Source organism: Rattus norvegicus, chromosome 5 (assembly GCF_021556685.1).
Source record: "Rattus norvegicus strain SHRSP/BbbUtx chromosome 5, alternate assembly SHRSP_T2T, whole genome shotgun sequence".
NCBI lineage: Eukaryota > Metazoa > Chordata > Mammalia > Rodentia > Muridae > Rattus > Rattus norvegicus.
Genome location: NC_141538.1, coordinates 146,840,630 through 146,855,355, shown reverse-complemented (window position 1 = coordinate 146,855,355; position 14,726 = coordinate 146,840,630). Strand labels below are relative to the sequence as shown.

The 14,726-nt window shown below is 48.7% G+C and overlaps 1 protein-coding gene across 3 annotated transcripts in view; it reads right to left on the bottom strand.

Annotated features, from left to right (window-relative positions):
* The window catches only part of Csmd2 (CUB and Sushi multiple domains 2), a 569,250-nt gene that overhangs the window by 63,765 nt on the left and 490,759 nt on the right, over window positions 1–14,726 (bottom strand). For all 3 annotated transcript variants that reach the window (XM_087548710.1, XM_087548711.1, NM_001446899.1), the window contains 3 exon segments: window positions 11,635–11,823; window positions 8,363–8,540; window positions 7,156–7,301 (listed from right to left, as the gene is read on the bottom strand). In XM_087548710.1, coding sequence (XP_087404836.1) covers window positions 7,156–7,301; window positions 8,363–8,540; window positions 11,635–11,823 — 513 coding nt within the window.

The window sequence follows — 14,726 nt, the reverse complement described above, 5'->3', positions numbered from 1 at the left end:
TGAACCAACACTGAAGAGACCCTCCTGAGGTATCTGAGTGGCTTTCTGCCTGCTTTGACAAAAGCCGGAGCAGTGTCTGCCCTTGAGGTGTGCTTCCATTTTTCTGTCTAGGAAAGTTGTTTGACGTGCACTGTCAGCAGATGACGAGTGCTGGGAGGCAGGGTGACACCTTCTTCCTTCCATGCAGCCCTGAGATGACCTGTTGTGGGGTTCACCTTGCTCAGAAATGTGGGTGTTGAAGATGCAGGGAACAACATTTTCTTTCTTGTTCTTTTAGAATGTACAACCCACTATGGGCAGAGTCGCCAACTGGCTTGACGAAGAAACACCTAGTAGGCGTCTTTCCTTTTATTTTTGGGTGGTGTGTATGTACTTTCGAGTGTGTGTGTGTGTGTGTGTGTGTGTGTGTGCATGTACTTGCGCATGTGTGTGCTTGTGCATGTGTACATGTGTTCATGTGCGTGTGTGTGTGCATGTGTACATGTGTACATGTGTGCATGTGCGCGCGCGCGTGTGTGTGTGTGTGTGTGCATGTGTGTGTGTACACCTGAAGCTAACTGATTGGTGGCATTAGGAACTGTCTGTCTCTATGTTCCCACCCACCAGCACTGGGGTTACAAGCAAACGTCACTACCCTCACCTTTTACAGGGGTGCAGGGGATCCGATTACAGGGGTGCAGGGAGTCTGAAGTCAGACCCTCAAGCTGGTGCAGAAAGTGTACTTATTGAGCCCTCTCCTTGGTAACCTTTGATTATTTTTAATTTTTTCATGTTTCATGAGTTTTGCATGTTAGCAATTTGCATTTCTCTCTTCCACTGACCAGCTTTGTCCTTCATTCCTGCTTTTGGCATGGAATTGAAAGACTCTCTGAATATTCCAGACTGACCCTGGCTTGCTAATTCTCTGACTATTCTGGATTGACCTGGCTTGCTAATTCTATGCACGTGGTCGGTCATTTGTTTCATTTTACTCACGCCATTTTCCAATTTCTACAGATATGAAAATCTTATTTGGTCAGCTGTCATTTTCCTTAACAGTTACAAAAAAAAAAAAAAATGAATCGATCTCTTCTGGGCCTCATACTTGCCTTTGAAACTTCTAAGGCGTGACCAAGTTTTCTAGAAAAAAAAAATCAATACAAAGAAATTTGCCCTTAACGCAGTTTTCAGAGTTTGCATTTTGTGGTTGTCAGGGGGATTTCTCATTGGGTTACATTTTGTAAAATTACATTTTTTTTGTTCCACATAGAAAGTTTGTGGAATACAGATGAGCAACAGACAAAGTGCCTGAAATAAAAACAAACAAATCACTAACCAAAACAACCAGTCAACCAATTAACCAGCCAGCCAGCCAACCAACCAAACAGCCAACAAAACTGTCACATGGTGGTGCACACCTTTGATCCCAGCACTCTGGAGGCAGAGGCAGGTGGATCACTGTGAGCTCAAGGATATGTGTGTGTGTGTGTGTGTGTGTGTGTGTGTGTGTGTGTGGAGAGAGAGAGAGAGAGAGAGAGAGAGAGAGAGAGAGAGAGACAGAGGTGCGTGTGCGCGCGCGCGCGCACAAACACACACACACACACACACACACACACACTCAGGGGGGTGGGAGAGGAAAGGAGAATGCTACAGGCCAGCCAGGGCTACAGAGTGAGACCCAGTCTAAAAACAAAAACAACCAACAAAATAAAACAAAACACTCCTGAAACTCCCTCTCTAGCCATAAGGAGTCTCAGCCATTTTGAGTATTCAGGTTTAAAAACTGAAGTTGTCTCACTATGTCTGCTGTGATCTCAGGACCTACTCCAAGGTGGGGACTTTCAACACGAGACTCCTCCATCTCATTTTTGCTGTCCCCCTTTCTCTCTGGCGTGGGGCATTGCCAGGTCTAGTCCACACCATCGTGGCATCTGGTTGGTGTCTGTCCATTGTTTGGTCACTGGAGTGAGGCACTGTTATAGTTTAGCGAGACTAGCACAGGTTGGAGTGGCGGCTAGCAGGGGGAGGGGTCATTGCTTCAGGTCTGTTGCAGCCCACATGCTAGGTTCATATCCTGCTCTTCCCTTGTGGCTTCCCAGGTAAGGCAAATGGTGGTTTATAGGATTTCTTCGCACTTACCCAGGCCAGTTGTTGCTGGGACTCTGATTTTGAGTTGGGTGTTCAAGCCCAGGTACCATTCAAATGCCCCCCCTCTGGCACTGTTCTTTATACTCGAATCTCTCTCTCAAGAATGTTGTAAGGATAGTGGCTTAGTGTAGGGAGGAACCTGTGGCTATTGCCTTCTGCTAGCATTTGAGACCTGACAGCAATCTGCTTCCTGTTTCACTGAACGATAGAAAACAAGCCTGTCCTTAAATCAGTGGACTGTAGGATGTGAATGGTATTTAGGGACTACATCTTTATCTGCACATATGTGCATATAAGCATGTGCTTGTGTGTGTCCAAATGTGTTTATCCATATGAATCACACAATCATCTATTACTTTACACGAAGATTATTCCTAATTCATCTGCTGCAAATGCATTTCAAAGACTATCTTTAAACGTGCATCTTTTGCACTCAGGTGGAGGGCAAGGAGCCAGGGGGCTATTCGAACCCAAGGGGGAACTCCTGGGTGTTTCTTTCTCTGTACAGGGTCTTTCCATCTTTCGGCTCACAGGTTAGCAGCAGGGAGGGAATCTGCCACACCTGGATGCAGATTTCTCCTCTCGGGAGGTAGATGGGTTGAGTTTGGGCACAAGTAGCGTCTCTGTTTAAGTTTTAAGTTCTCAAGAGGGGTTAGGTCACATGTTCACACGTGATTTAGTATGTCCAAGCTGCTGTGGCTGCGGGATGTGCAAGGAGATGTGTGTGTGTGTGTGTGTGTGTGTGTGTGTGTGTGTGTGTGTGTGTGTGTATAGCAAGCTACCCACACAGCAATAGACATGGAGATCACTGTGCAAGGTGAGAGGAGCAGACGCCATGGAATAATCCAGTCTAGTGGCATCATATTAGTGTTAGTTCTCCAACTATGAACCACTACCTTTCCCTGCAAGCTTTCTGAGGGGACGGCTATTTAAAAGCCACCACCCCATCTATGGTGCACCGATGCTCCCCCATAGCAGCGAACTGGAGAAGGCAACTCGCATCCATCAATGGATTAATACTAATGGGAAGTGTGTGATATGTACACCATGGAAATCCTGACACAGGACAGCATACATGGACCTTGAAGGCACTGTGCTGTGTGAAGGGAGCCATTCACAAGACGATGTATTGTGTGTGGTCCCATTTATAAGGTACAAATAATAGTCAGAACTGGAGGTTGAGAACAGGAGGGTGGGGGAGAAGAGAACTGACTAATGAGGACAGAACTTTAGTTTTAAAAGATGAAGCCATTCTGGAGATGGACGGTAGTGACAGTCCCATGAGGAGGAGCATACATACAGTGCCTCTGAATTGCCTGACTGACCACTGTGCACATTTCTATCACAGTGGGAAAAGTATGCATAGTGAGTTCAAAACCAAACTAAATAAAAATCAAAGCTTTAAAGTTGGGAGCATACAGCTTAACCCCTACACCTTCTTAAAAAAATACCCTGAATATTTAAAACAGCAGTCCCTAAACAAGATTCTTCATAGTCTACTTCCTGGATAAGCAGTCTTCCGTGTAACCACAGCAACTGTGAATGTCTGAAAATGCGTAGAGATGCACAACTGCCTTCCATTCCCACATCTCATGTGAGTTCCTCAGGGTTGGGGCTGAGGCTGGGGTAGAGATCTTGTCCAGCACACACAACAGTCAGGTCCCACACTCAGTACCACAGAGGGAGAAAGCTTCCCTGTTTGCTTTAGCTACTTGTCTTGTTACTGTAACAAAACGCTTGAGGCAAGCAGCTTACAGAAGGACAGTTTTATTTAGGCTCACAGTTTGAAGGTACAGCCCATCACAGCAGGAAAGGCATGGTGGCAGGAGATCAATCAAGGCGGCTGGTAACATTGTATCCTCAGTCAGGAAGAAGAGAGAAAGAGAGAGATGAATGCTGCTGGCTCCTTCCTTTCGTACAGAACAGGCTTCCAGCACACAGAATGGTACCACCCACATTTAGGGTTCATCTTCCCACCTCAGTTAATGTCACTTTGGAAACTGCCTCAAAGGCATGCCCAGAGGCTTGTCTCCAGGTGCCGATCATTACTGGGAATACCAGCAGAGTCCTTCGATGAGGACTGTCTCAGAATCACTCTACAGGCGATCTGGCGTCTTTTTTAATTGGAGCAGTGCTAAAGACTTCTGTTGACCTTTGTGGTTTTTGACACTTTGGATGGTCACATGTGGTGAACCGAGGCTTGAGAGAGCTCCTGCTGAAGTGTATCCAGGGCATGCATCTTTGGACCGTCATTGAATGGGGGCTCTCAGACTCCGCTGTCACCCTGCTGTCTCACCGACACTGACTCCTTCTGCAATCGTGTAGTTAAAGTGGCAGGCTCCAGGCTTCTCCATTCCCCTTCGTAATTACAGCACGGAGAATGATTTGCAGCCATGTAAACATCTCATCTTTAAACAACTTTCAATTTACTCCTCTACCTGCTTTGTTTGACAGGTTCCTTACTATTTGCCGGTATTATTAATGACTTTGATTTTCAAATGATCTCCAACATGGCCAGCAGGTGTCCCTTCGAGCCAGTTCCTAAGTTTTTCTGCCCTCTCTCCATCACTCCCTAGACATCTCCTTATTTTCAACTCTAAGATGCTTCTGCATTGTCTTGCCTCCTCAGCCCCAGCCTTGGGATTAGCCGTTTCTTCACGGAGCTCTGGTCCGTCTAGTGGAAAATGCTATTTAGAAACTAAGACCTGGAGCTAGATGTGCTGCTCCCTGCTGCCGGAGATGCTGTTCATAGCCTCTTGGTGGCAGAGCTGGGGAATCTAAGCATGTGTGTACACACATGTCTCCATATGGGCAAATAAATGCCCTCTCACATTGCAAAGAGTGACCTCAGAGTGACTGTGACCGTTTGGACCCAACACTGATGGTTACATTCTGACCTTTGTTCTTCCTGTGTTTTGGGGGCAGTCTTCCTCTCGTCTGAGAAGCCAGTCTTCTGGTGTCCTTTTCTTAGCTGATGAGTCACTGTATGAAAGTAAATTCCTATTCCGTTGCCCCTCCTCCACACACAGCTCTGACTGGGCTGTCTGGACTCATCTCTGTGTGGATGTCCTTCTCATTCCTCTTGGGCTTCGCACCTGACGGAGGTGCCTCCTCATCTGTCCCAGAGTCTGACACTATGTGCCGATTCTGTCCCCTTCAGACATGTACTCATCTATCACCAAGGATGCCGACTATCTCTGTCAGGCAGCCCCTCAGTGTGCCCCTGATGTGCTCCGTCACCCTGGTGGAAGGCACAGCAGCTCTCGTTCCCTCTCACGCTGGCAGGTGTAGATACCTGGTCTTGTTTGTCCCATTCACTGTCTAAGTGTCTCATGTTGTATTCGAAGCCCATGTGATTGAGACTCTCATGCTGGAGGGATCCCCTTTCCCCCAGCCCTGTTCACTCTTACAATGCTTCAAGGACATTTTCTCTGCTATTCAAATCCACTTTCTCCTTTTGAAAACATGTCACAGAGCCATTTCATACATCTCTCTATGGTATCTTTTCTTCCTGCTTATTGATGCTTACAGGAAAACAAAGCTACCGGGACCCACTGCTTAGTGATGGGAAGGTGAAGCACTGTTTCCCCGACCTCTTCTCTCCCCATTCTTCAGTTTCCACCCCGAAGCGTCAGCTCTCCACAGTGACTCTGGAGGAAGAGTGCTCTTCTCCACCCCACCTGCCAGTTAGCCCCTCCCTTGCCTCATTCCCAGCCCATACTATTCACTCTAGGGGATTTGGTGATGCTCAAGTCCCTACTGTGTTCTCTCCTTGGAGAAAAACATCATCTCGGGGCAGTGGGCATGTTGCAGGGCAGGGAGCATGAACAGTCAATGGAGATGTGAGAGGAGGCTCACCCACATCAGGAAAAGTGGAATGCCATTTGATGAATCCACTGGATTGGTAAAAATGGTAAGAGCTCAGTGTTTGTGAGGGCGCTGGATAGGAAGGTGGGTCCTCTGTTGCTGACAAGAGACACTTCTCTAATACAAGGCAGGAGGAGCCACTGAACTAGCCCGAGTCTCTGTTCACTTTTTACTTTGAGACATGGTTTCAGTCTATACAGTCATCAGAGATGGCCCTATCCTCACTCTAGCCTGTCCAGGTCTTGAACTGGATCCTCCTGCCTCAGTTCTGGAATCACAGGCTGTCAGCCGGCTCAGCTTGCCTGTGGTCTTTACTTGAGTATGCTATGGTTTCCATCAATGTATGCACGTCTATGAAGTCACACCAGATCACACTGTAGGACTTAACTGTCTGAGTGCTGTCCCCCACTTCTGTCTGAACATCCTGGGGAAACCCTGAAACATTTTTTGGCACCCCTTCCTCATTGGTGACGTGTGTGTGGGGGGGTGACAACAGTAATCACCTCACAGGAGTCTCAGAGCTCACCAACCCCCAAGTGAAGAGATGGAGGTCACCATCAGAGAAAGGTCACAGAAGGACACACAAACGTGACTGAAGGTTGAGGTAGGAATAGATTTCAAACATACACTGCTTTGTAAGCTGGGAACATGGCCGTCACTCCATAGTGAAGCACATGCCCACAGGAATGGTTTTATGACTCGTCTGTGTTATGTCTGTTAATAATAAGATTGAGAAACATCCAGGTCCCCAGTGAACTTCAGACTAGAAGAAAATAGGCAGCTGGTGAGGCAATCCCATCTGAACCGTTTATGCTCATCCAGGATGCAACCATTCTGCCTGCCCCTGTGACAGGAAGTAATGGGCTGCCTGTGAGGTCAACAGAGCCCCAAGAGCCCTGTGGGGAAACTGACTTAGAGAAGTGAGGGGTTCAGGGGGCAATAGACAGGTCAGCTGTGAGTCATCCAGGGAGGGTGCTTCTGTATACCAGTACAATGAAGAACCCAATGTTGTAACAGACCTCTGGAGGGGCAGCGCCAGCACAGGCTGGAAACATTGTAGCTCAGAAAGACCACATGACTCATTAAAAGCCACCCAGCTAGCAAACACAACCCTGTTGGGAAAGCCGGTGTGCCCCCACCTGCCCCAGCTCTCCTACTGACCTGTGAAGGCAATGGCGAAGATCCCACCCGTGGCCGTGTCCCGATGGAACTTGAGCAGGACCTGGTTAGAGGAGCTGTATGCTATTTTCTTGGACAGACTCCTTGTAAAGACCCCAAGCTGCAGTGATGTCTGCTGTGGCCCATCCCTGCACACAGGAAAGAAAGCTCGGCTTGTCATCAGACGCCTTGAATGTTTGCTCTTCCCAGAGCCATCAGTGGCCCTGAGAGAGACCTGTAGTGGGTGGCTGTGGCTTTAGGAAACTCTCTCTAGTATCTCTCTGTGAGGTCTTCCAATAGAGTTGATGGAACCTTTATTTATCTGATTCTTCATCAGTCCTACTCACCCCGTGTTGGGTGGGCTTCTGGGGCAACAGAGGTCCCTGGGGCAGGGCTGCTGGTATAACCACAGACCTTCTTGGTTAAGGGAACTGTGGCAGAACTCTCTTGCTGCTCTCTGACAGCCCTTTGCTACCCAAACAAAGACACACCCTCTTTGGGGTAAATGACTTCTTGCCTGGAACCTTATCTAGTCCTTCCTTTCTGCTCCTATCCATGGATTAGAAATCATTCAGGGTTTTGAGAAAAATTATTCCACTACCCCATGATACTTTTCAGAATGCCACTGACGTCCAAACAAAGGAGTTTTAAAATGTTATGTATCTTTGTCCACAGATTCAGTCATTGGGGAATGTTGTCAAGGAAATTGCCCTTAGCAGTCGAGAATCTGCATTTCCTTTTTAAAATGGACTCAGGCCGCTGTCTATAGAGCTCTGTAACTAGGCGGCTGAGTTGCTTGATTCAGTAACCATTAACAGTACATGCCTACTTACATTTAGATTCATTAAGATTAGACACAATTTAAAAACCAGTCTGGTGGTTGCCATGTTGAATGGCAAGGGCATAAAATGCCACCGTCAATTCAGAATGCTCTGTGGGGCAGCACTGGCTCCGCACATGATGAGAAGAGGAGCTTTACATAACGTCATGCCAAGCCTTTCCCGTGGTCTGGTCAGCTTAGTTAGGTGTAAGTGGAGTGCTGAGTAAATTCTGGAAATATGAAGGAAAGCCTGCATAGCCACACCATCCCCAACCACGCCCCTACTGGCACCTTCAGGTTGAGGACCTCTGACCTGTCAATCCCCGCCTGTGATAGAGTTGGTGGCCTGAAGCTGAGCCCCATTTTGCTTTGCTGTTGACATGACCTTACCAGACAGTGATGTAGTCTCCAAAGGGCTCTATCTGGAGCAGGCTGAGGTTGAGGTGGACGCCATGGCCAATGGGGACAGTGATCTGCCAGACACAGTCCTGGGAGCTGGAATAGGGACTGGGGTATCCAGGTGAGTACACGGTGCCATTGAAAGAGGTGATGTTCCCACCACAGGGGACTGCCAGGGAGGAAACACAAACATGAGTATTTGAGAATCCTCCCCACCCAGCCGGGAAGCCAGACGCCTTCCCAGTAAAACCCCAGCTCTTAGTACTGCTTTTGCAGGAGGTTGGTGGCGCGGGGAGAAGACACGGGGCTGTGTGGTTGTGTCTGGCTGTCAACAACATTGCACCCTGGCTGCCTATCAATCATCACTTCGGGTGCTTTCTTGGTCACTCTATTTTTGGCCTCCTCTTTCTCTTTTTCACCGAACGGGCCTGTAGAGAAGGGTTTAACCTTGAGAGCTCCTCTGATCCCTATCCTAGGTATGAGAAGGAACCAGTGTTAGTACTGGGGCTGTGATGCTTTTGCTGGGAGGAGCTGATTGATTATGACAACCTCTTTCCTCTCTGACTTGTCCTTTCAAGGGTGGCACTTCTGGTCTAACTGTTTTAAAATTAAATTTAACATTTATTTATTTTTGTGGGTGTATACACGTGGGGATGTGACATGTATGTATGTATATATATATTCATGTGTGTGTGTGTGAGAGAGAGAGAGAGAGAGAGAGAGAGAGAGAGAGAGAGAGAGAGAGAGAGAGGGAGAGAGTGTGGATGCTCGAGTGAGCGCACACACGCACGGGTGTGTACTGAGTACTGACACTGATGTCAGAATCTTCCTCAATCGAGTTCCATCTCTTTCTTTGAGGCAGGGACTCTTAATCGAATCCAGAGCTTGTCAGCATGGCTAGACAGCTTATTTCAGGGGATCCCATTTCCACCTTCTGAGTGCTGGAATTACTCAGAAGGGTAATTCCACAACCACCCAGTGTTTACATGGGCTCTGAGAGCCTGAACTTGGGTCCTCACAGTGGATAGCAAGTGGCAAGTGTTTTATGTGGTCTTGGATTTTTTTTTTCAGTGAGGCTAAGGCTGGGTTCAAATCATTGGCTCTGCCACATATCAGTCACATGAGCATAGGCATGTAGCTCATTCTCTCTGAGTCTCTTTCCTCAGGAGTGAAATAGACTAAGAATAACCCTCACGAGGTGGTGGGAGCAATTAGGTAAAGCAATGTATGAGAAGTGGTCAGGGCTGGAATGAAGCCCAGGATGGAGAGCTTACGAGCATCCAGTCAGTCAGTCAACCATCAATCAATCAATCAATCAATCAATCAACAAAGAAGCATTTGGCTGTATGGGGTGGGGCTGATGATAAGGTCCTGTTCCCCAGTTGGTTCTTGGTCTATCAGTAAAGATGCCAGGGGCTAATTGCTGGGTGGAAAGAGCCAATAAGCTTTCCTTCCTAGACATTCCTCCCTGCAAAAGATATTTAATCTCAGACCCACCCTGAGAAGTAGGATATGGTTTTACTCATCCACTTTCCGCCATGACAATAAATGCCTTAAAACCATGGACTGACTCTTTTCACTGGGATCTGCTGTGGGAAGCCATGGAGAAGACCTTCGCCTATAAGCCACTGTCCAGTCTCCTGTAGAAGGCCTCTCTGTGCTCCCAGACACGATCACCACCAAGTTCAAGCCTACAGCCATCAAGCCAAGAACTCTCCATGTGGGACCAGCCAGCGCTCCCCTTTTCTCCTGGCTCCAGGCCAGATCCAGCCAGTAGGCCCAGACTCAGTTCTCAGCTCTTCTGTGACTTCCAGCTTCTCGTGAGTGTCCAAGAGCCTGGGAACCCCACAGCCCCACCCTCTTGGCAGGCCTGGGGATCCCAGAGCCATCTCCGGCTGTCTCCCACCTCAGACTGTGCTTCCTCACCCCTGGAGTGGTGTCCCAGGGCTTCCCTACAGCCCAACACCCACCCAGCAATAGAGTGGGGTACGAGAGGTCAGACATTCCGTGTCCCACTTCCAGAGTGGCTGTGCCCTGTGATGGAGTGGACGCAGGACCGACAACCCTACAAGCGGTGTCCAACATGTGAGGAATTTTTTGCCATGCTTTGGAGGGACAAAAAGTGACTATCCACATGAGATCTCGGGCCAATCGACAATAGGTTGCTTACAGTTACTGAGCAACTAAAGTTGAGGACAGATTTAGGGTGATGAGCTAAGGGTATTGGGGAGGGCATGCTAGCTGAGGGAGGTTAGTAGTGCCCAACAATTGAGCCAAGAAGGCAGGTTGAAATTGAGCAACATGTGTGTCTGTGTTTTCTTCTGTGGATCTGAGGGAACCTGGGTGGGGGTGGTATGGCCGTTCCCAGAACGTAAGGCAGACAGCAAAAGCTACACTTAACATCTGACTCAGTTTCTTTCCCAGAGATGCAGCCCTTGTTTTCGGTCTCTTTCTCTATAGAATGCTACCACTGTGCATTCACTGCCTCTGGGAGAAGCCATCTGTGGAACCTTCTGGTTCTCAGGAAATGTCCTGCTTTACTGAAGAAAAACTCAATGTACAGAGATAGAACTGACAACTGACCCCCGAGCTGGAGCGCTTTCTCCTGGGTCACTGTCCCTGACAGGCCTTCCTATTTCAAGACTGATTCTAGCATCTCCTCCAAGAAAATTCTTGGCCATCAGAGTAATACGAGAAGGAAAGTGGAAATGGGGTGTCTCCATAGGGGAAAGGGGGCTGCACAGCCTCTTGGCCGTCTTCGGTTAGGTTCTGCTTAAGGAAGAAGGCCCAAGGATGCTCCACCTCCAGCAACCTGAGATTGCCAGCTCGGTTCTCAGCAATCACAGGTAGAAAGGAGGGGGCTAATGGGGCAGGTGGAGAGGAGCCAGAGTTCTTAGAAAAAGCATCATCCCCTTCCCTTTGGGGGAAGTTCCAGGATTGACTCTCTCCAACATTCAAGGCTTACAGCCTCTCTGTGGCACCTTCCCATCTATGGGGGGCCATTAGCCCATCAGGCTGGATCTTCCTAAGGGCTGCAAATACCAATCTCTAGGCTACAGCACCATCTCCAGGACTTCCCTAGTACTCCCTCAGAGCTCTGTCATGGGCTCTCTTCCTGGCTGGGTGACTCCTCCCTACATTGAAACAGGATACACAAGTCTTGCCTGGATCCCGCCTTTGGTGATCCCGTGGAGTAGCAGGTAAACCAGGATGCTCCGTTTCTATGACTACCCTACGAAGGACCATCAGGGCAAGAGACATACCTTCACACCTGGGTAGGGGGTGGTCCCAGTTTCGATTGGTGCCATGTTGACAGGTGAGGACAGGTTGGCCAGTCAGTTGATATCCTGGAAGGCACTCAAAGGTCACAGATTGTCCAACATTATAGCCGGCTCCCCTCACTATGCCGTTGGCAAAAGGCTCTGGGTCTGGGCACTCTTGGAGTTCGTAGGCTAGGAAAGATTAGGAGAAAATATCACTTCATTCTTTCTGGGGATTTTCTTCCCAAATGGAAATTTGCAGTGCCAATGGATTTAACTGGTTATTGGCTTTAGATGAGTTCCTTAAGTTTCTCTATGCCCTGCCCTCCTTTTTCCTGCACTGAGTGCAATGGCATCTGTGGAGCCCTTTGTACAATACTGGCATGTGGGAGGAGCCCCTTAGGTGTCAGTGACTGTTCATAGTGCCACTGGGAAAAGAGGCTCAAGGACCATACTAATGGTGGAACTGCTGTTTAATGAATGTCTTCTCTGGGTCAGACATTGGTCTGGGTGTGTCCATGTTGCTTATCTCAAGGTCACAGACACAGAAGCACTGAGGTGAGGGGCCCTTTCCAGCTCTGCTAAATTAGAATCTATGAAAACATTTTGGGGGAATAGATCACACCGCAGGCAAGATGGGAGCTTTTGGGGGGGAAGGGGTGACAGCCATATGCGAATGTTCCTTGGAGGAACAGAAAAGCTGCCCTCATGAGACCCCCTCATGGCAATGGCTGAGGCCTGAATAGGCAGAGGCAGCAGAGGCACTGGCTGAGCGTGTATCAGAGAGCAAACGCTCTGGCTAATCGGGTACCCTGGAAGAAGAACACTCTTTGTGGCAGTAATTGGGAGCTCTCTGCACAGGGAACTGGCAGAAGAGGGAGATGGACTATTTCCCCGGCAGACACACTCGGTAGGAACAGCTGGGGCTGAACGATGCTCTGTGCAAGTGGAAGATTTAGCACATGTAATAAGGGTAACTATGACCTCAAGGCTAACGGCTCCGCCATGCCCACTCTGCAGTGGCGGCTGGGTCCCGTGTTTCCATTGGGCATCGCAAAGGACTGTCTCAGTGGGGAAAATGCACATTTCACTAGAAGTCACTTGCAGGGGAGCTTGGGAAGAAGGTTCAGTTGGTTTACCTTGCATGCAGAGTGACCTGAATTTGATACCCAGGACCCATGTGGGCTTCCCTACCTCCCTCTCTCCCTCCTTTCCCCTATCCTTCCCTCCCTCCTTCCCTATTTTATTTTTTATTTTTTTTGCCAGGAGTAGTAGTTGTGGGGCGTATTAATGATCTTGGTACAGAGGAGGCAGAGACAGGCAGATCCCTGGAGGTTGTTAGCCACCAAGCCTCCTTGATGAGATCCAAGCTGTGAGAGAGCTGGTCTAAAAAAGGCTACACAGCACCTGATGCATGAGGGATGACACAGGAGGTGGTCTTCTGGCACACACACGTGCACACACAGATGCATGTGCATGCACATATACGTGCATATAAACACACACACACACTGGCACACACATGTGCACACACAGATACATGTGCATGCACATATACGTGCATATAAACACACACAAACACACACACACACACACACACACACACACACACACACACACACACACACGAGAAACCACTGAGGGAAATGCATGTATCAAAGAACTGAGCAGACACCATGGATGGGTGTCGGTGGGCCAGAAAGAAGTAGCTCTCAGTGGAGCCATTTTGGTGTTTCTCCCATAAAGTCTTGGAGGACGCAGGAACCTGCTGCCCTAGAGTACTTCATCAGAAGCTTTGGTTGAAGTCCTGTGGACTGAAGACAGACAGCAAGGAGACTGAAGAGAGCAGCCACAAGCCAAAAGCCAGGGTAGCTTTGATGAGAGTAGTGTCACTTGAGGAAGTGTGTATGTATGTATGTGTCTGTCTGTCTGTCTAACATATGTACATGTTCTCAATGTGTGCATGCACATGTATGAGTGTGCATGTATGTGTGTGTATGTCTATCTGTCTGCCTGTCTAGTGTATGTATGTGTTCTTGATGTGTGCATGCATGTGCATGGGTGTATGTGTATGTGTGTGTAGGTCAGAGGTTAATCCTGGTGTCTTTCTTGATCACTCTCCACCATGTTTTGAGGAAAGCTCTCTTACTGAGCTTGAAGCTCAGCAGTTGAACGGACTGGTTGGATAACGAGCTCCTGAGACCCTTCTGCTCCCACCCCCAAGTGCCAGGGTTGTAGACGCAGGCCTCAGGCTATGTTGCAGGAGTTTTGAGCCATGGAATAAGTTAAGAGTAAGCCAAGGTAGCTATCATTAAACATGGAAATGTCCGTCTGAAGGAAAGACAAGGGAAGCAGTAGCCACAGGATGCTGGGCTGTCCAGTTGGGGATATTTTGAGGAGAAAGGGCTAGATTGTTCCAAGGAAAGTTGAAGGGACAAAGAGAACTGGGGCCCATAGAGATAGCCTGTGAAGACAGATGGTTCTTCTGAAAAGCCAGGGACCCAAAGAACCCATTTTCTTTGGAGGGGAAGCATGGGGAGGGGGAGGGCTCAGAGCTACAAGTCTGTTTATACTGAACAACTGTGGAGAATGGGGGAGTTGGTTTGAGAGAGTAATTTGCATCCATCACAAATTAGAGGCCTCTGTGGAAGCAGCTGGGCCCCTGGCACTAGAGACTCCCAAGGCTGAGGGGTTGGGACCATCACAACAAGAAACCTTAATGAGAGCTGAGCTCCAGTCCAAGAAGGAGCAGGTGGCCTCTCGCTCAGTGGCACACAGGTAGGCTTTCGAGTCAATGGAGCATCAGGCGGGTCCTGATCACTGAAGGAAAGGCCTCCATTATGCTGTCCTGGACTCCTCAGAGGGACAGCTGGGGCACCTCAGGTAGGTAGGCTCAACAGGATCCCTTCTCAAAGAAAGAAGGGCTGGGAGAGCCAGGAGGATGTTCTCTGATACAGGGGTGGCAGGTGTGTGTGTGTGTGTGTGTGTGTGTGTGTGTGTGTTGCTAGGTCTCTTCTGGCGATCCAGCAGCAAATGGTATTTTTGAGTAATATACAAGGGCAAGTGGGCTTGCCATGCCAGGAGTGTGCAGGAGC